The sequence below is a fragment of the Pristiophorus japonicus genome, chromosome 23 (genome assembly GCF_044704955.1).
Source record: "Pristiophorus japonicus isolate sPriJap1 chromosome 23, sPriJap1.hap1, whole genome shotgun sequence".
Classification (NCBI taxonomy): domain Eukaryota; kingdom Metazoa; phylum Chordata; class Chondrichthyes; family Pristiophoridae; genus Pristiophorus; species Pristiophorus japonicus.
In genome coordinates this window covers 20,241,504-20,267,449 of record NC_091999.1, presented here as the reverse complement: position 1 = coordinate 20,267,449, position 25,946 = coordinate 20,241,504, and the positions used below count along the sequence as shown (strand labels likewise).

At 43.7% G+C, this 25,946-nt stretch overlaps 1 protein-coding gene across 1 annotated transcript; it reads right to left on the bottom strand.

Annotated features, from left to right (window-relative positions):
- Positions 1-5,545: 5,545 nt before the first annotated feature.
- LOC139235425 (probable G-protein coupled receptor 139) lies at positions 5,546-14,545 on the bottom strand. Its single transcript, XM_070866547.1, has 2 exons — positions 14,476-14,545; positions 5,546-6,438 (listed from the first exon to the last, which is right to left on the bottom strand). The coding sequence occupies exons 1-2, from the start codon at positions 14,543-14,545 to the stop codon at positions 5,546-5,548; spliced, it is 963 nt and encodes a 320-aa protein (XP_070722648.1).
- Between the last annotated feature and the right edge of the window lie 11,401 nt (positions 14,546-25,946).

The window sequence follows — 25,946 nt, the reverse complement described above, 5'->3', positions numbered from 1 at the left end:
CTCGACACCTAAACTCTCTCAGATTTGTCAAACAGCCTGTGCTACATCCAGTACTAAATATCATTGTCTTTGGTCTCTGGCACAAACCCCGTTCCCTAATTACTGACTCTACCTGGTAACTTTCTGAGCCTGAACGAGACTGATCGTAATCTTGGTGCCATAATTGAACATTGGATGTGCACCCTACCACATTACTGCTCCATCACCACGACCGCCTACTCCGAACTCCATAACTTCGCAAAATCTATCTCTGCCTCAGCTCAGCTGCTGCTGAAAACATGAGCCATTGCTTTTTGACATCTAGACTTGACTTTGCAATGCACTCCTTGCAGCTTACCTACATTCTACACCACCGTAAACTTTAGATCATCCAAGACTCTGCTGTCCATGGCTTAATTCGCTACAAATCCTGCTTACCAATCATCCCTGTGCTCGCTGACCCACGTTGGCTCCTCATCTGATAAATGCTCGATTTTATAACATTAATTCTTGTTTTCCAATCCCTCTACGGTCTCGCCTCTCCCGACCTCTGTAGTCTCCTCCAACCGACACTCCTACGAGATCTCTGCGATGCTCCAGTTCTGGCCTCTTGAATATCTCCGGGAACTGGGAGGCCAGAGGATTGGGAATTTTTTTTAACAGCAAAGGATGACTAAAAAAAAAACTCAGAGAGGAAAGATAGATTATGAGAGTAAATTAGCAAGAAATATAAACAAACAGATAGTAAGAGTTTCAACAGGTATAAACAAAGGAGGAGAGTAGCAAAAGTAAATATTGGTCCCTTACATGATGAGACTGGTGAAAAAATAATGGGGAACAGGGAAGTGGCTAATACTTTGAATACATATTTTGTATCGGTTTTTATGGTAGAATAAAAACATCGCAATAAAAATAATCAAGGGGGTATAGGGAGGGAGGAACTTTAAACTATCCTTATCACTAAAGTAAAAGCACTCGGTAAAATATGGCGACTAAAGATGGACAAGTCATCTGGACCTAGTGGCCTGCATCCTAGGATCTTAACAGAAGTTGCTGCGGAGATACTGGATGCATTGGTTCTAATCTAGTAAAATATCCTGGAGTTTGTAGAGGGCTCGGTGGATTGGAAAACCGCAAATGCAACACCCCTATTTGAAAAGGAGGCAGATAGAAAGCAGGAAACTATAGACCAGTTAGACTAATATCTGTCGTTGGATAATTGCTGGAGTTCATTATTAAGCAAGCAATAGCAGACATTTGGAAACCAATAATAAAGTCAAGCAGAGTCAGCTGTGTTTTATGAAAGGGAAATCATGTTCGACAAATTTTCTGGAGTTGCTTGAGGATATAAAAGGGGGAACCAGTGGATGTGATGTGTTTGGATTTCCAGAAGGCAGTCTATAAAGTGCCACATAAAGGGTTACTGCACAAGATAAGATTGCACGGGGTTTGGGGAAATATATTACCATGGATAGCGGACTGGCTACCGAACAGAAAACATAGAGTCTGGATTAATGCAACATTTTCCGGTTGGCAAATGATAAAGACTGCGGTGCAAGTGTCTCAACTATTTACAATCTATAATAATTATTTGGATGAAGGGTCCATGTAATGTTGTCAAGTTTGCTAATGATACAATGATGGGTGGGAAAGCAAATTGTGAGGAGGACACAGAAAATCTGGCAGGAAACATAAAAAAGCAAATTATTATTTAAATGGAGAGTAATTGCGAAATGCTGCAGAACAGAGTGAACTGGGGTCCGTGTGCATGAAACATAAACATTTGGTCTGCAGATACAGCAAATAATTGGGAAGGCAAATGGAATGTTAACCTGTATTGCAAGGTGTAAAGAGTATAAAAGCAGACAAGTCCTACAAAAACTGTGTAAAGTATTGGTGAGAACACTCCTAGAGTACTGTGTACGAATTTGATCTCATTATAGAAGCAGGGATATACTTGCATTGGAGGCTATTCAGAGATGGTTCACTAGGTTGCTTCTTGAGATGAACAGGTTGACTTGTGAAGAAAGGTTGAGCAAGTTGGGCATATACTCCTTGGCGTTTAGAAGAATGAGAGTTGATCTTATTGAAACATACAAGATACTGAGAGGGCTCGTCACGGTAGATGCAGAGAGGATTTTTCCCCTCGTGGGTTATTCAAGAGCTAGGGGGCATAGTTTTAAAATAAGGGGTCGCCCATTCAGAGCGGAAATGAGGAGGAATTTTTCTCTCAGTGTGTCTTACATCTCTGGATTTCTCTGCCAAGGAAAGCTGTGGAGGCTGGGTCACTGAATATTTTTAAGCGGAGATAGGCAGCTTTTTGAGTGATCAGGGTGTAAAGGGTGATGGGGAGCGATCAAGGAAGTGGAATTGATTCCGTGATCAGATCAGCCATGATCTTAATAAATGGCGGAGCAGGCTCGACGGGCCAAATGGCCTATGCTTGCTCCTATTTCTTGTGTTCTTAATCGCTCAACCTTTGACAGCTGTACCTTCAGCTGAAAAGGCATAAGCTTTCTAATTCCCTCCCTAAACATCTACGCCTCTCTGACGCCTTCTCCTTCTTTAACACGCTCTTTATACGCTACCTCTTTGTCCAAACCTTTGATCACCTGCGCTAATATCTCCTTAAGTGACTCGTTGTCACATTTTGTTCGATAAAGATCCTGTGAAGTGCCTTGAGATTCTTTACTATGTTAAAGGCGCTGAATAAATGTAATTTATTGTTGTTGTGCACCGCGCAAGAGGAATGATATATTAGCCAGAATGACACGAAGCATTTATTTTTTGGTATCAGCGAATAGCACACGGAAGAGAAACGTGTTGATTTGGTGAATTGCAAACATTCCTTTAAAGCCATAAAGTTCACAGTGTATATTTATACATTGAAGAAGTGCCAGTCAGTGCCTGGTAATCAGTTGGCCCAGTACATCACCATGTTTTCTCTAACACTTACCCTTCACGTTCCTATTTCACAGTCTCAGTGTATATATTCTTATCATTTCATTGGAACAGAGGCAGCTGGAATGGATAGGGGAGGTTCATCACATGTAAGACTGAAGAGTTGTTCTTCAAATTACAACATGCAGAGATTGCGATGTAAAAGTGCGTGTTGTTTATATTAATCAACGATTAATGCAACAGAACAACATTACGAAAAAGCTGCGACCGAGGTGTAGTCCCACTTTTGTGTGTAGACACTTTACAGTTTTATTTTTCGGAGATTTCTAGCGAAATATTGTACAAACATTCTTTCAATTTCGCTAGAACTAACGATGGAGAATATATTTTCTTATATTTACTGTATCAGTAATGGAGCAATTATTTCTTGCCCGTTTAGGCTATTCCAAGTGAAAACAACGAGGGCCATTTTGTACATCCAAGTGAGCTGGCAGTGTTATGTTTAAGATTCGGGCCTGTAGCTCTCTAATTAATGGATACAGCTACTTGTGTTTAAAGTGGAGACAGCAAATTTGGTAAAAAGGAGAACGAAAGAGGGATAATAAAATTATAGCTTATCTCTGCTAGAATCAAAGTAACAGTATTCCATTTTCGGGACACAACTCACTCGCTGCAGTTTCAATCCTTTTCCCTTTCCTGATGCAATGTCCAATCTCAGCTGTACGGACAAAGGACTGCGGCTGAGCGGTGGGCACTAGGAGGATAGAACAACGAAGCTGTTCTCATCTGGGAGCAGTAATGAACTTGTCTGTCCAACCTATCGGGAGGCTCCAAAGGGCGTTGCAGCCAGGGTTGACCAAAAGAGTGTGACATGCAGGAAGGTACCAAAGATCTTTACAACCAGGGAGGTTCCAAAGCGCTTTACACCCAGGGAGGTTCCAAAGGGCTTTACACCCAGAGACGTTCCAAAGTGCTTTACACCTAGAAAGGTTCCAAAGGGCTTTACACCCAGGGAGGTTCAATGGAGCTTTACAGCGAGGGAGGTTCCAAAGTGCTTTACACCCAGAGATGTTCCAAAGATATTTACACCCAGGGAGTTTCCAAAGATATTTACACACAGGGAGGTTCCAAAGTGTTTCATACCCAGTGAGGTTCCAAAGTGCTTCACACCCAGGGAGTTTCCAAAGAGATGTATCCCCAGGGAGGGATGTATCCCCAGGGAGGATCGAAAGTGTTTTACACGCAGGGAGCTTCCAAAGAGATTTATACCCAGGGAGTTTCCAAAGATATTTACACCCAGCAAGGTTCCAAAGTGTTTTACACCCGGAGGTTCCAAAGTGTTTCACAGCCAGGCAAGTTCCAAAGTGTTTTACACCCAGGGTGGTTCCAAAGTGTTTTCATGCAGAGAGGGTCCAAAGTGTTTTACAACCAGGGAGGTTCCAAAGAACATTGCACCCAGGGAGGTTCCAAAGCGCATTACACCCAGGGAGGTTCCAAAGGGCATTACACCCAGGGAGGTTCCAAAGAGCATTACACCCAGGGAGGTTCCAAAGTGTTTTACACCCAGGGAGGTTCCAAAGTGTTTTACACGCAGGGAGGTTCCAAAGTGTTTTACTCCCAGGGAGGTTCCAAAGTGTTTTACACCTAGGGAGGTTCCAAAGTGTTTTACACCCAGGGAGGTTCCAAAGAGCATTACACCCGGGATGGGGGGTGGTTCCAAAGTGTTTGACACCCACAGGGAGGTTTCAAAATGTTTTACACCCAAGGAGGTTCGAAGGCGATTTACACCCAGGGAGGTTCCCTGGAGCTTTACACCCAGTGAGGTTCCAAAGTGTTTTACACCCAGGGAGGTTCCAAATTGTTTTACACCCAGGGAGGTTCCAAATTGTTTTTCTCCCAGGGAGGTTCCAAAGTATTTCAGACCCAGGGAGGATCCAAAGTTTTTTACACCCAGGAAGGTTCCAAAGTGTTTTACTCCCAGGGAGGATCCAAGGCGATGTACTCCCAAGAAGGTTCCATGGAGCCTCACACCCAGGGAGGTTCCAAGGTGCTTTATATTGAAGTGTAGTCATTGTTGTAATGCAGGGAAACGTGGCAGCGGATTTGCACTCAGCAAAGTTCCACCTACCGAGAAATAAATACAGGCGCAGATAATCAGTTTTGGTGATATTTGTTGAGCGATAAGCATTGGTCAGGGCATCGGCAGAACATTTACTCACTTCTTGAATATAATACACTCAGATCCTTGGCATCCACCTGAGAGGGAAGACGGAACCTCGGTTTAAAGTCTCACTTGAAAGACAGCACCATCTGACAAAGAAGCATTCCATCAGTACTGCACGGGCGGGTCAACCTGTAATGGGACTTGAACCCACATTCTTCTAACTGAGGTGCAAGAGGGCTACCACGGCTGAGTGCATCCACCTCAAAAACCAAGCTATTCCTAAAGATACAACTGACTTACTGCACTAAGGTAAGTGTCAGCATCCATAGGACATGACGGGTCACTTGGAAATAAAATAAATCAGTTTACAACATTAAATTTGGTGATAAAGTGTATGTTTCCACTGTGGAGAATAGGAATGACCAGCGGGTTTGGAGAATTGGAACGAAAGACTACAGTGCAGAGCTTAATGGAGGTTGAGTGCTGGAATAGCTAGTTTCGTTATAGAAGTAATTTAACAACTAGATTCAATGGATATTTCAGCGCGTTCTTTAACTGCTGTCTGAAGTTACTCTGAGTCACTGTATAAATAAACGTGTTAGTGCAGCAGCTTAGGAGCTGAAGCATGTTTCCACTTTCCTGCATAACAAATTTGGGGTCATTGAAATAATTATTGTTTTCAATTCGGACATAGAGAAAATTGATAACATACGTCAACCACAACAGGATGAAACTTCCCGAGATGGTGAAGAGTAAAATTATGGACTTTCGCCGGCTCTCCATCTCTGGATCACTCTGACTCTCTCCATTGTTTTGGGCCCGGAGTCTCCTGCGGGCCCTACTAGCCCCTAGAATGTATCTGACGGTCACAGCATTGAGCAGTAACATCAGGAGGAACGGTGCACACGGGGTTAGAATACGGTCCAGCCAGTCAAACGCTGTCCAAGCGGGTGAAACATAAAAAGTAAGTTTTATGTTGCAGTACCAGGCCACCTTATTAATAGTAAACAATGGCTCATACGTGAAGTAGAAAGGGATGTTTTTTAAACAACTCAGGGCACAGACCGCTCCTATCACCACAGCCGCCGTTGTCTCGGTGCAGTATTTTGTTTTCAGCTTCTGGCAACAAATGGCCACAAATCGATCAAAGGTGAACGCGACCGTTAACCAGACAGAACTGTCTCTTGATGAATAAATGAGCACAGTGCTGATGCTGCACGCTGGTGTGGTGGACAGAATGCTATTCCGGAAATAGATACCACCAATTCTATTCAATATCACAGCGGTGATAATCACCAGGAGATCGGTCACCGCCATGAACACCAGGTACCGAGTGATACACCTGGAGAGACCGCACCTTCCTCGGGACAGGATCACAATCGCCGCGATGTTCGCTGCAAAAAGGAGCAAAATGGAAATTACACATCAGACTACCATCATAAGAACATAAGCACATATGAAATAGGAGCAGGAGTAGGCCATTTGCCTCCAACCGCACCCCCCTCCCCCGGGCCTGCTCCGCCATTTAATAAGATCATGGCTGATTTGATCATGGATCAGCTCCACTTCCTTGCCCACCCCCCCGAAACCTTCTTTCACTTATCGCTCAAAAATCTGTTTATCTCCGCCTTAATTATCTTCAGTGACCCAGCCTCCATAGCCATTCAAAGACTTAGTTTGACTGGACATGGTTTCTGAGTTCATTACCTGATCAGTTGATGGAATCCAATCAATTTGCCAGATCAGCAGAGCTTTACTAAATACGGAACAATATGGAATCGCAGGGAAAGCGTTTTGCTCGATAGACGTGAAGCTATAATCGCCTGAACTCGGCACAAAAAGAGAAGGAGAGCGAAACTGACCATAGTAAAGAACAGAAATAAACTAATAGTTAATGAATAATTTATCCCAACATTAAATAGGACAAGCTAAACATAATGTCACCTTGAAAATTGATGGTAGAAAGAGTGCGATCGACTGCTATTTACACCTCAGGAGAATCGTAAAATTCCCATATGGAATGACTCCAAATTACGACTGTTGCTATCTGGTTAATGGAGTAGCTATTCTGCTAATGGGCGGTGAAAAAAGGCAATGAGATCATTGACCAGCAAACTGCACCTTTGTGATATTGGTTGAGGGACAAATGTTGGCCAGGGCACAACTCCCAGAACTCGGTCCAGTTGTTCCTTGAACATTAGACAGTGTCATGGTATGCAGTATCACTGTAAAGGCGGCATTGCAGAGAACCTGTCAGTGACAGCTGGGTTGAGCCTATAAACTGCAGGATAAGTGGTGAGGGAGCGTTGTATGGGAGCCACTCAGTGAGAGCCAGAGGTGAGTCCATAACCTGTAAGATAGAAGGTGAGGGAGCGTATAGTGTGAGCCACTTCTTGAGAGCTGGGGGTGAGTCTATAAATTGCGCGATAAGTGGTGAGAGAGTGTTTAATGGGAGCCACTCGGTGAGAGCCGGGGGTGAGTCCATAACCTGTAGGATAGGTGGTGAGGGAGCGTTTAATGGGAGCCAGTCAGTGAGCGCCGGGTGCGAGTTCATAACCTGAGGGATTGGTGATGAGGGTGCATTTAATGTGAAGCACTCAGTGAGAGCCGGGGGTGAGCCAATAAACTGTGGGATAGCTGGTGAGGGAGCGTATAGTGTAATACACTCCATGAGAGCCGAGGTGAGTCTATAAACTGCGGGATAGGTGGTGAGGGAGCGTTTAATGGGAGTCACTCAATGAGTGCCGGGGGTGAGTCTATAAAATGCGGGACAAGTGGTGAGGGAGCATTTAGTGTGAGCCACTCAGTGAGAGCTGGTGGTGAGTCTATAACCCATTGGACAGGTGGTGAGGGAGCGTTTAATGGGAACCACTCAGTGAGAGCCGGGGGTGAGCCTATAAAGTGTGGGATAGGTGGTGAGGGAGCATATAGTGTGAGCCACTCCATGAGAGCTGAGGTGAGTCTATAAACTGCGGGATAGTTGGTGAGGGAGCGTTTAGTCTCAGCCAGTCAGTGAGAGCTGGGGGTGAGTCTATAACCCATTGGATAGGTGGTGAGGGCACGTTTAATGGGAGCCATTCAGTGACCGCCGGGGGTGAGTTTATAACCTGATGAATAGCTGGTGAGGGAAGTTTAATGGGAGCCACTCAGTGAGAGCCGTGGTCAGTCTATAATATGCGTGATACGTGTTCAGGGAGCGTTTAACATGAGCCACTCAGTGACAGCCGGGGGTGTGTCCATAACCTGTGGGTTCGGTGGTGAGGGAGCGTTTAATGGGAGCTACTCAGTGACAGCCGGGGATGAGTCTATAACCTACGGGATAGGTGGTGAGGGAGTGTTTAATGCGAACCACTCAGTGAGAACCGGGGTTGAGTCTATAACTTGTGGCATAGGTGGTCAGGGAGCGTATAGATTAAGCACTCCTTGAGAGCCGGGGATGAGCCAATAAACTGCGGGATAGGTGGTGAGGGAGTGTATAGTGTAAGTTACTCCTTGAGAGCCGGGGGTGAGCCTATAAACTGCGGGATAGGTGGTGAGGGAGCGTTTAATGAGAGCCACTTAATGAGAGCTGGGGGTGAGTCCATAACCTGTGGGATAGAAGGTGAGGGAGAGTATAGTGTGAGCCACTCAATGAGAGCCGGGGCTGAGTCCATAACTTGTGGGATAGGTAGTGAGGGAGCGTTTAGTGTGAGTCAGTCAGTGAGCGCCGGGTGTTAGTCCATAACTTGTGGGATAGGTAGTGAGGGAGCGTTTACTGTGAGCCACTCAGTGAGAGCTGGGGGTGAGTCTAAAACTCATTGGATAGGTGGTGACGGATCGTTTAATGTGAGTCATTCAGTGACAGCCGGGGGTGAGCTTATAACCTGCGGCATAGTTGGTGAGGGAGCGTTTAATGGGAGCCACTCAGTGAGAGCCGGGGTCTGTCTAGAACCTGCGTGAAACGTGTTGAGGGAGCGTTTAATGGGAGCCACTAAGAGACAGTCGGGAATGAGCTTAAAGCCTGCGGGATAGGTGGTGACGGAGTGTTTAATGTGAGCCATCCATTCAGAATCGGACATGCAACAAGAAGCAGATTGTAAAAGACACGTTAAATGTTGTGAATCATTTCAGAGGTGGTGAATGTGGACCGTGCCACCAGGGATGATGAACGGTCGGGTTAAATTTGGATTTTGGCTCCCGGTTTGAAGATGGGATTAGGAGTTACACGGAAACATCGTGGAGGAGCAAATGAGCCACTGGTTGACCGGCTCCAGTAAAATGACCAAGGGGTTGCTCCAAAATGAAGTAGGAGGCCGCGGGCCAAGCAGAGAATGATACAGCACAGAAGTTAACCATTCGGCCCATCGTGCCTGTGCAGGCTCTTTGACAGAGCTATCCCCTGTTCTCCTCTCGGAACCGTGCTATTTCCACCTTAGAGTACTTATCGAATTCCCTTTAGAATGTTACTATTGAATGTGCCTCCACCACCCTTTCAGCATTGCATTCCAGATCACAACAACACGCTACATAAAAAATGATTCCTCATCTCACCTCTGTTTTATTTGCCAATCACCTTAAATCTGTGACCTCTGGGTCCCGACCTTTCTGCCACTGTAAACCGTTTCTCATGATTTAGTTTGTCAAAGCCCTACATGGTTTTGAACACATCGATTAAATCTACCCTTAACCTTCTCTGCTCCAAGGGCCACTAGCCGAGTTTCTCTCGTCTCTGCAAGTAATTGAAGTCCCTCATCCCGGTCTTTGGACCGGTGCCATGGATAGCAATGGAGGGTTGACTGGAGAGGGCAACGGTCTGGAACATTAGCAAAGAATAGAAGTAACAAGTGGAGTTGAACAGCATTTAAAAAAGAGAATCCCAGAGTAGCTCATTCCAAGAGCAGGACAAGATTTCACTGAACGATGGCGACAAAAAGAAAGAAAGACTTGCAATTATATTGCACCTTTCACGACCTCACGATGTCTCAAAACGTTTTAAGCCAATTAAGTACTTTTGAAGTGTATTCACTTTCGTAATGTAAGAAACGGGACAGCCAATTACCATATTACAAGCTTCCACAAACAGCAATGTGATGATGAACAGATTTTCTTTTTTAGATTTGTTGATTGAGGGTTAAATATTGCCCAGGAATCCGGCGATAACTCTTCTGCTCTTCTTGCCATGGAAACTTTAACATCTACCTGAGAGAGCAGATGGTGGCTCAGTTTTACGTCTCATCTGAAACACAGCACCTCTGACAGTGCCACGCTCTCCCAGCACTGAACTGGAGTGTCAGACTTGATTTTGTGGTGAACCTTCTGGCGTGGACTTCAACCCATAATCTTCTGATGGTTCTACAGCGTAATTAATAGAAACTGCGAATTTTTCATTCTTAGTTAACGGTTGTCAATAACGCTGAGCTAACACATTATCAGTAAATGCACTACTTACACTCAGTCACTGATATTTCATTATCAAACCAATCAGTTAAGTGATAGTTTGCTGAAGATAGTTATCAACATGAAGTTACCATTACCTAATCTTGTGAGTAATTCCTTGAAGTATTTATTACATTTAGCGAGTAGCTTCTTAATTATTAAACGTTTGAAAGTAAGCAATGAAAGCTCTAATGCAAACTTACTTTAACGAACACTGTCACGTCTAGAAATAAATCAATTTTTCAGGTCATGTTGTGCAATAAGATCACTAACACTCAATAGTTACTGTCCAGGAAACGTGCGCGTCATTTGTACCAAAAAAGTATCAGGCCAGTACACAGATATACATATCTGAATGCATCTTTCGAGTTGCCTCAGTAATTGAATTAAATCAACTTTAACACAAGGGATAGCCAAGTTATCCGTAGACTCGCACCTCAGAAACTAAAGCCATTATGAATCGTTCTGTACCAAATTAGATAACTGGAAATAAGGCCCAGCAACATTGCTAATTTATAACAATGCAACATTTACACTCAAAGTGCTATAAAAGAATCTCCATTTACAACCAGTTTGAATTGATTACACCGAGACAGCAGCAGTAGATGGAAGAAAGTCAGCCCGATTGTGAACGAGATCCCCAGAGCAATGACAGATGAGCATTAAACTGACGCCGAATTCAAAGCAATGGATATAAACAGATGAATTTAAATATAATTGTAAAGCACAGAATCGTTTTATTGTGGACCTCGTGTAATCTTTTTGAAGCTCTTTCAGTGACGAAAGATATGCTGGAGCTAACCTGTCCAGTCCCGTCAGAATCTTGTAAGTTTAGATGAGATCCCTTCTCATCCTTCTAAACTGCAATGTATAAAGGCCCAGTTGATCCAGTCTCTCCTCATATGTCAGTCCCTCCATGCCGGGAATCAGTCTGGTGAACCTTTGCTGTACTCCCTCAATAGCAAGAACGTCCTTCCTCAGGTTAGGAGACGAAAACTGAACACAATATTCCAGGTGAGGCCTCACCAAGGCCCCGTACAACTGTAGTAAGACCTCCCTGCTCCAATACAAATCCCCTCGCTATGAAGGCCAACGTACCATTTACTTTCTTCACTGCCTGCTGCACCTGCATGCCAACTTTCAACGACTGATGAACCATGACACCAAGGTCTCAGTGCACCTCCCCCTTTCCTAATCTTCCACCATTCAGATAATATTCTGCCTTCGTGTTTTTGACCACAGATTGGATAACCTCACATTCATCCACATTATACTGCATCTGCCATGCATTTGCTCATTCACCTAACCTGTCCAATCACCCTGAAGCCTTTTAGCGTCCTCCTCACAGCTCACACCGTTACGCAGTTTAGTGTCATCTGAAAACTTGGAGATATTACTCTCAATTACTTCATCTAAATCACAAATGTATATTCTAAAGAGCTGGGGTCCGAGTACTGAGCCCTGCGGCATCCCACAAATCACTGCCTGCAACTCTGAAAAGGACCCGTTTATCCCGACTCTCTGATTCCTGTCTGCCAACCAGTTCTCTACCCACGTCAGTACCTGACCCCCAATACCATATGCTTTGATGCTGCACACCAATTTCTTGGGTGGGACCTGGTCAAAAGCCTTTTGAAAGTCCAAATACACTACATCCACTGGTTCTCCCTTGTCGACTTTACTAGTTACATCATCAAAAATTCCAGAAGATTTGTCAAGCATGATTTCCCTTTCATAAATGCATGCTGACTTGGACCGATCCTGTCACTGCTTTTCAAATGCGCTGCTATTTCATCTTTAATTATTGATTCCAACATTTTGCACACTACTGATCTCAGGCTGACTGGTCTATAATTACCCGTTTTCTCTCTCCCTCATTTTTTAAAAAGTGGTGTTACATTTGCTGCCCTCCAGTCCATAGGAACTGATCCAGCTTCGATAGAATGTTGGAAAATGATCGCCAATGCATCCATTATTTCTATGGCCACTTCCTTAAGTATTCTGGGATGCAGACTATCAGGCCCCGGGGATTTATCGGCCTTCAATCCCATCAATTTCCCAAACACAATTTCCCACTTTATAAGGATATCCTTCAGTTCCTCCTTCTCACCAGGCCCTCGGTCCCCTTATATTTCTGGAAGGTTACTTGTGTCTTCCTTCGGGAGAACAGAACCAATGTATTTGTTTAACTGGTCTGCCATTTCTTTGTTCCCCATTGTAAATTCACGTGAATCTGAATAAAAGGGACCGACGTTTGTTTTCACTAATCTTTTCCTCTTCACATATTTATACAAGCTTTTGCAGTCAGTTTTTATGTTCCCAGCAAGGTTCCACTCATACTCTATTTTCCCCCTCCTAAGTAAACCCTTTGTCCTCCTCTGCCGTGTTAGAAAATTCTCCCAGTCCTCAGGTTTGCTGCTTTTTCTGGCCAATTTATATGCCTCTTCCTTGGACTTAACACTATTCTGAATTTCCCTTGTTAGCTAAGGTTGAGCCACCTTCCCCATTTTATTTTTACTCCAGACAGGGATGTACAATTGTTGAAGTTCATCCATGTGATCTTTAAATGTTTGCCACTGCCTATCCGTCAACCTTTTATGTATCACTCGCCAGTCTATTCTAGCAAATTCATGTCTCATACTATCAAAGTTACCTTTCCCCAAGTTCAGGACCCTAGTCTCTGAATTAACTGTGTCACTCTCCATCTTCATAAAGAATTCCATCATATTATGGTCACTCTTCCCCAAGGGGCGTAGCACAACAAGTTTGTTAATCAGTCCTTTCTCATTACACATCACCCAAACTAGGAAAGCCAGCCCTCTAGTTGGTTCCTCGACATATTGCTCTGGACAACCATTCCTAATACACTGCAGGAAATCCTCCTCCACCGTATTGCTACCAGTTTGGTTAGCCCAATCAATATGTAGATTAAAGTCGCTCATGATAACTGCTGTACCTTTATTGCATGCATCCCTAATTTCTTGTTTGATGCTGTTCCCATCCTCATTACTCGTGTTCGTTGGTCTGTACACAACTCCCACTAGCGTTTTCTGCCCTTTGCTATTCCGTAGCTCCATCCATACAGATTCCGCATCATCCAAGCCAATGTCCTTCCTTATTATTGCATTAATTTCCTCTTTAACCAGCAACGGCATCCCACCTCCTTTTCCTTTCTGTCTATTGCTCCTAAATGTTGAATATCCCTGGATGTTGAGTTCCCATACTTGGTCACCCTGGAGACATGTCTCTGTGATGCCAATTACATCAGATCCGTTAACTGCTATCTGCGCAGTTAATTCGTCCACCTTATTCCGAATACTAGTCGCATTGAGGCACAGAGCCTTCAGGCTTGACTTTTTAACACCCTTTGCCCGTTTAGAATGTTGCTGTAATGTGGCCCCTTTTGCCCTCCACTTTTACTTTTCTTCTTTCTATCTTTTATCAGTATTCAGACATGGTTACAGCCTGATTGTCAGCTCCGTGTTCGGGTAGGTCTGCCACTGTGTCAGTATTCAGACACAGTTACAGTCTGATTGTCAGCTCTGTGTTCGGGTAGGTCTGTCACTGTGTCAGTATTCAGACACGGTTACAGTCTGATTGTCATCGCGGTGTTCGGGTTGTCTCACTGTTTGTCAGTATTTAGAGAAGGTTACAGTCTGATTGTCAGCTCGGTGTTCGGGCAGGTCTGTTCCTGTGTATCAGTATTCAGACACAGTTACATTCCGATTGTCAGCTCGGTGTTCAGGTAGGTCTATTTCACTCTGTGCGGGTGTTCACACCAGTCCATTTTTGAAAATGCTAACTCACTGTATGAACATAAATGTATAGCCTCCAGGTGGTGCGGGTCTGGCTGGTTGAAAAATTACTTGCAGATGCGGATCATTTAAGAATTTCAATAAAATACCCTTCCTAATAAAAATAGAAGGTTGGGTTACAGAAAAACATTGAGAACACATTCAGAAAATCCCAGTCCAGACAGTTAAATGCTGAGCTCTAGAATTACCTTCATATCTCACCTGGAACCCCGATAGCTGCAAGGACAGGATAGTAAATCGCAAATATCTGACCATTTGCTGGTGAATGCATTTTTTGTAAGAGCCGATCTGCTCGAGATCTTTCCAACGTAAATGGTCCCTTATTTATGATTTGTGTTAAACCCCAGAGATACAATTAGATTGTTTCACCTTGCATATTAGTTACAGTCATCTGAACAAACAATTCGCTTTCACGTTGATGTTTCCTGAAATAGAATATGTTTTCAAGTGTAATGCAGACATCTATTGGAAAATGTCATGCAGTTCCCATGATGGAACGGAGCCGTGAACACTACATACATAGAAACATATAAACAAATAAAATAGGTGCAGGAGTAGGCCAATCGGCCCTTCGAGTCTGTACCGCCATTCAGTGAGTTCATGGCTGAATATGCAACTTTAGTGCCCCATTCCTGCTTTGTAGCCATACCCCATGATCCCCCTAGTAGTAAGGACAAATCTAACTCCTTTTTGAATATATTTAGTGAATTGCCCTCACCAACTTTCTGTGGTCGAGAATTCCACAGGTTCACCACTCTCTGGGTGAATACGTTTCTCCTCATCTCGGTCCTAAATGGCTTACCCTTTATCCTTAGACTATGACCCCTGGTTCTGGACTTCCCCAACATTGGGAACATTTTTCCTGCATCTAACCTGTCTAAACCCATCAACATTTTAAATGTTTCCATGAGATCCCCTCTCATTCTTCTGAACTCCAGTGAATACAAGCCCAGTTGATCCAGTCTTTCTTGATATGTCAGTCCCGCCATCAGGGAATCAATCTGGTGAACCTTCGCTGCACTCCCTCAATAGCAAGAATGTCCTTCCTCAAATTAGGAGGCCAAAACTGTACACAATACTCGAGGTGTGGCCTCACCAAGGCATTGTACAAATGTAGTAACACCGCACTGCCCCTGTACTCAAATCCCCTCGCTATGAAGTCCAACATGCCATTTGCTTTCTTAACCGCCTGCTGTACCTGCATGCCAACCTTCAATGACTGATGTACCATGACATAATCACGTAGAGTTACACAGGGTCTACAGCACAGAAGGAAATGTGTCTTCTGTGCAGTTTAGTCCAACTTGTCTATGCGGGAATCATGCTCCAAACGAATCTCATCCTACCCCTCTTCATCGAACCCTAATGGCATATCCTTCTATTCCTTTATTGGTTATAATCTAGTTTCGCCTTCAATGCATCTATACTATTCATCTCAACCACTCCCTGTGTAGCGAGTTCGACACACTCGCTAGTCTGTGGGTAAAGACATTTTTCCTGAATTCCCCATTGGATTCATAAGTGAATATATTATATTTATGCCCCCGAGTTTTAGTCCTTCCCCACAAGTGGAAACAACCTCCCTACATCTATCCTATCAAAGCTTTCATAATCTTAAAGACCTCTACCAGGTCACTTCTCAGCCTTCTATTTACTGCAGAAATAAGCCAGAGCCTGTTCAGCCTTTCCTTATGAATAGATCCTCCCAGTTCTGGTATCATCCTTCTCATCGCATGAATCATTTTTGCAATTTCGCCTGTGCCTAAATAACCGTTATAATATGTCGATCAGAACTGTGCACAGTGATCCACGTGTGGTCTAACCACGGTTTGATACAGGTTTAAAATAACTTATCTGCTTGTCAATATATCTCTCCAGAAATGAACACTAGTGCATTTTCATGGAATTATTAACCTGTGCGTCTACTTTTAATGATCTGTGTATCTGTACCCCCAGATCTTTTTGCCCCACTGCCCAATTTAGACTCTTATTCTCATATTCTCACAGTCAGCAAACCACGAAGTAAACTGCATAGATTATAATTGTCCTTTTTATAAATTCTATAGAGAATGAAATAAAAATTGACACGTGCACTCAGGATTAAGATAAAATGTGAAATCTGATAAGCAAGGTTTAAAAGTGTATACACTATCTTATTATAGATATGGGAAGAGAAAAAGGTTAGTGAAGACTAATGTAGGTCGCTTCCAGTCAGAATCAGGTGAATTCATAATGGGGAACAAGGAAATAGCAGACCAATTGAACAACTTATTTGGTTCTGTCTTCACTAAGGAAGACACGAATAACCACTCGAAAATACTAGGAGACCGAGGGTCTAAGCGTGAAGGGTGAACTGAGGGAAATCCTTAATAGTCAGGAAATGTTGTTAGAGAAATTGAAGGGACTGAAGGCCGATAATCCCCAGGGCCTGATAGTCTGCATCCCAGAGTACTTAAGGAAGTGGTGCTGGAAATAGTAGTTGCATTGGTGTTCATTATCCAACATTCCATGGACTCTGGTTCAGTTCCTATCGATTGGAAGGTAGCTAACGTAACCACACTTTTTAAAAAAGGAGGGAGAGAGAAAACAGGGAATTGTAGACCAGTTAGCCTGACATCGGTGGTGGGGAAAATGCTGGAATCAACTATTAAAGATGAAATAGCAGGGCATTTGGAAAGCAGTGACAGGATCGGTCCAAATCAGCGTGGATTTATGAAAGGGAAATCATGCTTGACAAATCTTCTGGAGTTTTATGAGGATGTAACTAATAGAGTGGATAAGGGAGAACCAGTGGATGTGGTGCATTTGGCCTTTCAAAAGGCTTGTAAACAACGTCCCACACAAGAGATTGGTGTGCAAAATTGAGGCCCAGGGAATTGGGGGTAATGTATTGACATGGATAAAAAACTGGTTGCCAGACAGGAAGCAAAGAGTGGGAAGAAACGAATCCTTTTTAGAATGGCAGGCAGTGAGTAATGGGGTGCCGTAGTGTTCAGTGCTGGCACCCCAGCTATTTACAATATACATTAATGATTTAGACGAAGGAATTGAATGTAATATCTCCAAGTTTGCAGATGAAACTAAGCAGGGTGGCAGTGCGAGCTGCGAGGCGGATGCTAGGAAGCTGCAGGGTGATTAGGACATGTTAGGTGAATGGGCACATGCATGGCAGATGCGGTATAATGTGGATAAATATGAGGTTAACCACTTTGGTGGTAAAAACAAGACGGCAGATTATTATCTGAATGGCGACAGATTACTAAAAGGGGAAGTGCAACGGGACCTGGGTGTCATGGTACATCAGCCATTGCAGGTAGGCATGCAGGTACAGCAGGCAGTAAAGAAAGCAAATGGCATGCTGGCCTTCTTAGCGAGGCGATTTGATTATAGGAGCAGGGAAATCTTACTGCAGTTGTGCAGGGCCTTGGTGAGACCACGCCTTAAGTATTGCGTGCAGTTTTGGTCTCCTAATCTGAGGAAGGACATTCTTGCTATTGAGGGAGTTCAGCGAAGGTTCACCAGATTGATTCCAGGGATTGCAGGACTGACATATGAAGAAAGGCTGGATCGACTCGGCTTATATTCACTGGAAATTAGAAGAATAAGAGGGGATCTCTTAGAAACATATACAATTCTGATAGGATTGGACATGTCAGATGCAGGAAGAATGTTCCCGATGTTGGGGAAGACCAGAACCAGGGGTCACAGTCTAAGCACCGAGATCAAGAGAATATTCTTCACCCAGAGAATTTTGAACCTGTGGAATTCTCTACCACAGAAAGTTATTCAGGCCAGTTCGTTAGATATATTCAAAATGGAGTTAGATGTGGCCCTTACGTCTAAAGGGATCAAGGGGTATGGAGAGAAAGCAGGAATGGGTTACTGAAGTTGCATGATCAGCCGTGATTATATTGAATGGTGCTGCAGACTCAAAGGGCCGAATGGCCTAATCCTGCACCTACTTTCTATGTTTCTATGTTTCTATGTTTAATAGTCATTTAATTCTTATGGCCAGAATTTGTGTTGAGTAAGCTTTGGCAAACTAACAACATTTGCCGTTATTGCACCTTTGAAACTACAGCAACCACAGGATGTAGCGCATGTGCGTCAAAATACGGAATCGGTGAAATTGTGGACAGTCATTCGCTGCTTCAACATTGGCTGCGCTGTGGAAATCCTCATAGCTGGAAATCAGTGAAATCAGTGAAATGGATGAAAACTAGAGCTTTCCACTGTAATATCACTGTTAAACACCCCATTAAATATGAAGACTTGTAGGAATATGTGTATCTGGTGTTTTAATAGCGTGTCGACTGCTTAATATCCGTTCTGGCCCTGAACAACTAATTTTTATATTTGTGGCGTATCAATTTCGACATTATGACAAAAGCTTTACATTTTAATATCTTTATGGGCCAAAAGTCCGATAGGAGGCTTCCTTCGGATGAATGCCACAGATCTGAACTTTTTCTACGAATGTACCTAGTGACTCCAGAGGCGCCTTAGTTTCCGTTCGAAGGCATAGATTGGATTCTCCTACGGGAAGGGGACTTCCTCACTCGCACAAAAAAGCTGGAAGTCACGTGGGCCTGGACTACCAATCATTGCTGAATTCTCATTGATATTGATGGGAAGTCTGTTTCTCCATGTTTCCATTACTATCAATGAGCGTAAAACCTAAAATACATGAACACATTATAAATAAAAAAACCCTCACATATTTAAAATTAATTGAAATTAAAATTAGTTAGATGTACTCGAAAAAAAAATATTTGGGGGATTTTTTTAACGTAATTTTTTAATGTAATAGCGTTTAAAATAAACTGACCTTAATAGACAAGGGTTTTTCTGTAGCAATGTGTAATAAACTTAATTTTGATATGTTTTTAAACTCTTGCGCTGGTAAAGTAGGCTGTGCAGCTGCTTTTACCATGTGTAAATGTTTCAAGGACGTTCGGTGGGCTGGTGGATAGCCCAATTCCTCCCATGCCAACATCCTTCCTGTGGGAATGCACGCGAAATCTTGACAGATCGGAAAAGCCGACTTTGCGAGGCCTATCCGTGTCCATACGGATTCTGTATAGACCCGGCAAGGCTGGGACTTTACCCCTATTGTTTTAATAAGTTTGCTTATGATGTTTCAGCTTTTTGTTGAAAGAAAGAAAGAAGATTTGCATTTCTATTGCCCCTATCACGACCACGATCGTCTCAAAGCACTTTACAGCGAAGGAATGAAATTTGGAATGTATTCACGGTTGTAATGTAGGAAACGCAGCAGCCAATTTGTGCACAGCAAGCTCCCACAAACTGCGATATAATAATGACCAGATAATCTGTTTTCGTTATGTTGATAAAGGGATAAATATTGGCCAGGACACCGGGGATAACTTCCCTGCTCTTCTTCGATATATTGCCATGGGATATTTTACATCAACCTGAGAGAGCATACAGTGCCTCTGTTGAATGGATTATCTGAACGACGGCACCTCCGACAGTGCAGCACTCCCTCAGCACTGCATTTGAGCGTGAGCCTAGATTAACATGCTATAGTCCCTGATGTGTGACTTGAACCTTCTGGTTCAGAAGCGAGACTTCTACCGACTGAGCTATAGCTGACACGATGCCCATGTAAATGTGTAATGCTTTCTGTAAAATTTTACGAAAATCCGGAAGAAAGCAGCTTCTCATTTCTTGGTTTCCTGGCTATGAATATTCTGCAACGTGATTGGCTGCTTAGAGAGCTAGTTGACTTCACAAGTGAAGCGCACAAAGTCATTCCGACTGCAGAGCACTGAAATCAATTGAAAGTCGATTGAGGCAAACATCTCTCCACAGAGTTCACTGGATTGTGAGATCTCTGGAAGCAGCTTTCTTCGCACTAGGGGGCGCTGCAGTTGGGTGAGAACCAAAGATCGAGCCGGTGTCGTAACTGGGGGCGTTGCACACCGGCTCACCTCTCCCAGGCGGCACTGCTCTGCTCCGCCGCAAACCCTGCACCGAATATCCCGGCGGGACACTGGAAACTCACCAGCTGCGCAGAAATGCATCCCTCCGCCATTACTGCCACTCCAGAGTGAAAATAGAGACGGCAGCAAGCCGAAAATCCTGCCCCTAATACCTTAAATCCTCTTTCAAATTTCCCTCTGTACCTTTAGAATAGCAGAAATCGTCGCTGTGATCACGTGACTATAGAAGCGCAGGTAATATCCCAGACAAACTGCACGAGTCCTGAAACAACAGCAATGTAACTCCTGTCTTAAAACCTCCTTAATCCCTACCTCTTCGACCAAGCTTTTGTTCATCTACCGTAATTTTTTCTTACGTGTCTCGGTGTCAAATTTAGTTATTTTTGTCTCATAACACTCCTGTGAAGCGCTCGTTTGTCAACGAGCACAGGGATGATGGGTGAACGGGACTTGCTGTGAGTTAGGCTAAGGGCAGCAGAGTTTTGAATGAGCTCAAATTTAAAGAGGGTCAAGGTGGGAGGACGGCCAGCAGAGCATTCGAATAGTCGAGTCTGTAGGTAATAAAAGACATGGATGATTTCAGCAGCAAATGAGCTGAGGCAGGAGCGGAGACGGTCGATATTACAGAGATTGAATTCGGCAGTTTTTGTTATGTAGAGGATATGGAGTTTGAAGCTCAATTCGTGATGAAATATGACACCAATGTTGCGAACAGACTTGGTGAGGCTTTGACAATTGCCGGGGAGAGAGACGGAATTAGTGGATAGGGCATGGAGTTTGCGACTTAAATATTTGAAGCAAATGAGGACTTGAAACTTTCTTGGCCGTTGTTCACCTTCATTCGCCGAGTTTTAATTTGAAGCTGTGAATTAAATCTTGCAACATTTTAGTAATATAGTATTGTGAAGTTGTTTTATGACAATGCACCTAACAATGAGAACCACTTTCTGTCTACTCCAATTGAAGTTATTCAACAGCAACACAAGGAAACACTCCGGATACAAGCTGAAACACTGAGAGAGAACACGACCCTAATAAAGGAGAAGTTTGATATTTTCTAGCTGGTAGATCGATACGCTAAGCTAACGGTCATTCCTACTGTTCGAGATCGGATAATTGTTGAACATGAACTGCTGGCTAGAGGCCAAGACCATGAAGAGTGGAGAGAGATACATCGTCTGGAAAAAAATTCGAACTGGTCAATTGTTCCAGAGCAATACTTCCCAGACAAACTCAAATTCTGCGAGTTCATCAGCAGTGAGCAGAGTACCAGGAATTGGATAGATAAGATTGGTACCAAAAGTTGTCTATGGCTAGGCCACTGGTAAAATATACTAACACATTAAATTTGTTTTCAATATTAAATTCCGGGATTTGAATTCTATTAGCTATAGCATATACTTGAGGAATCTGATACTGGATCTCTATCCTTACTTTGGGAATATTCTGGGAGAGCGCTAGAAGAACCCAGAGAGAGTGCTGTTCATATTCGACGGTTTGGATGAATTCAAGGAGAGAATTGATTTTGCTGATAGTCGGAGAAATACAGAACCTAAGCACATGTGCAAAATGCTGAAGATTGGTGTGAAGTGTCTGACATTGTGTACAGTTTAATACAGCACCAATCTGCTCCCAGGATGTTCAGTGCTCGCGACAAACCATCCCACTGCATTACATTTATTGAAAAAGGCTGAGATTAGTGTCTGGGCAGAAATCCTGGGATTTGTTGGTAAAAACAGAAGGATTATTTCAACAGGCATTTAGAAGATCAGGTGGTCGCAGCAGCTATATTCAGAGACGTGGAGGAGAACAACATCCTGTACACCATGAGCTGCAACCCTTCCTACTGCTGGATTCTCGGGCTGTCACTGGGACCCTTCTTTACACAAAGAGACAGAAACAGCAGTAAGTTCTCAAGACAGCCACCCAACTATATTCCTCCTATATTTACAACATTCTGAGATGCCATGGCCGAGAAATTGAAAGCCCCCGTGATGTGTTACTGAAGATCGGTGAGATGGCCTTGACAGGAGTCTCCGAGAAGAAGATTGTTCAGATATGGAGATTTGATCGAGTATAATCTGCAACCTTCCCAGTTCCTGTCTGGATTCATGATGGAACATTTGGAGAAACATAATTCAACGCAGAGCTTGGTGCACACATTCCATCACCTCACCATCCAAGAGTTTGTAGCTGCACACGCACAATTCCTGACTCAAGTTCCCACGGACATCTGGAAACTCTCCAGTGAAGCCCGCAGCAAGAATGATGGGTGATTTAAGATATCTTTCTGTTTTGCTGCTGGTCTCACTTACCCAAGAGCAGCTCGGCACCTGGAGGAGTTTCTGGGTTCATTTCTTCATCAAAAATCGGCCAAATGATTGACTGGGTGATGGAGAAGTTTGAAGGAAAGGTTAAAAACACATGGATTAAAACTCGTAGAAGGGATCTCCTGAACACATTGCACTACGTGTTTGAATCTCAGAATATGGAATTCTCTCGGGGCACAGTCGTATATGTGGAAGCACTTACATTTAATGGATTTCTATTGAGCCCAATTTACTTTATGGTGCTGTCTCATGTCATTGGATTCTTCGATGCAATAAATCACCTCGATCGGGTACACTTCAGTAAGAAGGACTCAAGCGTATGGGACCTGAACTGTACAAATGTCAGGTGTTGACAAAACGTTTTATTTGTCTCGAACCGTTGAGTGAAGACCCAAGGATTGTGTTGTTGCTCTGTAAAAATCTCGGCTGACAAACCAGTACAGTGCTGAGGGCTCAGTGAGTGCTGCATGGTCGGAGGTGCTGTCTTTCAGATAAAACGTTAAACTGAGGTCTGCCCTCTAAGATGGACGTAAAAGATCCCATGGCAATATTTTGAAGAAAATCAGGGGAGTTATCGCCGGTGTCCTTGCAATATATATATATATATATATATATCAATCAACATAACAAAAGCAGGTTATCAGGACATTATTACATTGCTGTTTGTGGGAGTTTATGGGAGCTTGCTCTGTGCAAGTTGGCTGCCGCGTTTCATAAATTACAACAGTGACTACACTCCAAAAGTACTTCATTGACTGTAAACGCTTCGAGACGTCCAGTGATCATGAAATGCGCGATATAAAAGCAAGTGTTCCTTTCTTTCTTTTTAATGAAGGGAAACCAACAGTTCAGTTAAAACAGAGAGCAGCAGATTCAACTCAAGTAAAAAAATTATTAGAGGATCGGTTAGTAATTCCCTGAGGACTAAAGAAATTAAAAGGATCCTTGTGCACAAGTAGGGATTTCACATTCTTTACTGGATCAATAAATACAGCTCACTGAAATCGCCTGATAATTCAATTGCAATAAATCAGCTATATATCTGTTTTTCGCTCTGCCTAAGAGGCGCCCATTGAGGAGGTTCCTGACCCATAGGCTGACATTAACTGCAGTAGTTCATGTGTCGTAGCATCGCACCCTTTTCCCGAGGTGTAGGTGCAAGCTGGACTGGACTGTCGACCTGCGTAGGAGAGGGAAGCAGAAACACCAAACATTCAGTAACAAAGAGCAAAGCCCAGCTTTTGGGCAGTGAGCTGCCAATGGGCAAGCTGATCTCTCTCCGCAGGGTGCCAGAACGTTACCGTAACCCATCAATGAACAGGTCTTCACGCTCTCCAATACAAGCACCCTCTCTTCGCCCAGCTGAGAGCACTCGCGCCTCTGAGTCAGGAGGTCTTGGATTCAGACCCCTAGCTCGGAATCCAGCTTGACCAGGAATTTCCCATAATCTACCCCCTTTGTGTGAATATTTCCCCCAAGCTTTCGGGCCAGTTCCACTTGAACTAAATGTAGAGCCATTTTAATGGGGATTAAAGTGAGAGGCCCGCCTCCCCTATCAACTAGGAATACACGGACATATGAAACTGTTAAAAGGACGGGATGACACCTCGTTGTTACATAAAATCCTGTGGGAATGGATTTTACAGGAGCAGTTAGATCCATTTCACAATATAACGCACCCCGAGATTTTACACAGATTCAGGTAATGCACAGAATATAAACTACAGAGAATGATCGCTTTATCGTTTCATTCAGGAAAATCGCCCCATTCCCATAAAATCCCGATTTAAGAAGCAGCAGAAATGAGACAAGTTTCCCGAAACATGATGGGGCTGGTCACTGAGCTCCATGTGGATATTTCTGATCATCAGGGAATGAGCCCAGACTGAGGGACATTTCAAGCCTTCACACAAGAAGCTCTTTATTGAATTGATGCATTTCCTGGCATGTCTTGAATGTACAGGGAGTTGGACAGAGTGAGATTCATTGTCAGTGACCGGAAAATCTGGTTCTTAATTTCCTGACATGCTTTCAATACTTTCTGTAATATCCGAGAGAGAGAGAGAATTGTATCAGATTTGGGTTTGCTTCAATTTGTTTCTCAGACTCTGTCTATTTGTGTTTAGACTCAGTCAGAAAAATCTGGGCGATACAGGAATAAGACTGCTGTCTGACGCTCTGATGGAACCGGACTGAAAAATACTCTGTGTGAGATTGTGTTTATAATAGCTGGATGTCTAACACTGTACAATATTACTAGTATAAGTAACAGTGTTATTAATAAACACTGAACTTTATTCAGTAAGTTTTAAAATTGAAGTCAATGGGAATCAGGACAAAAGCTCTCCAGTGACTGGTGTCATACCTAGCATAAAGGAAGATGGTTGTCGTTATTGAAGAGCAATTATCACAGCCCTTGAACATCCTCGGCTCAACAATCTTTAGCTGCTTCATGAATGAATTTCAAGCCATCATAAGGTCAGAATTGGTGTTGTTCGCTGATGTTTGCACAGTGTTCAGTTCCATTTGCAACTCTTCAGATAATGAAGCTTTCCATGCTCGATGCAGTAAGGCCTGGATAACATTCAGGCTTGAGCTGATAAGTGCCAAGTAACATTCGCGCCACACAAATGCCAGGCAATGACCATCTCCAACAATCGAGCGACTAACAACCACACTTTGACAGTGAACGATATTACCATCGCTGAATCCCCCACCATCAACATCCTGGAGGTCACCATTGACCAGAAATTTAACTGACCCAGCCACATAAATGCTGTGGCTACAAGAGTAGGTATTCTGAGTATTCTGCGGCGAGTGTCTTGCCTCGTGACTCCCCAATGGCTTTCCACCACCTACAAGGCAGACGTCAGGGGTGTGATGGAATAATCTCCACTTGCCTGGATGAGTGCAGCTCCAACAACACTCCAGAAGCTTGACACCAACCAGAACAATGCAGCCCATTTGATTGGCACTCCATTCAACACGTCAACAATCCACGCCTTCCACCACTGCTTCTCCGTGGCTGCAGTTTGTACCATCAACAAGTTACTTTGCTGCAACTCGCCAAGGCTTCTTTGGCAGCACCTCCCAAACCCGCGATCTCTACCACTTGAAAGACAAGGGCAGCAGGCGCCTGGAGACTCAAGCACCTGCACGTTCCCCTCCAAGTGACACACCATCCTAACTTGGAATTATATTGCCATTCCTTCAACGTCGCTAGGTCAAAATCCTGGAATTCCCTCCCTAATAGCACTGTGGGAATACCTTCACCATAAGGACTGCAGCGGTTCAAGAAGGCGGCTCATCACCACCTTCTCAAGGGTAATTAGCGATGGGCAATAAATGCTGGCCTTGCCAGCGATGCCCACATCCC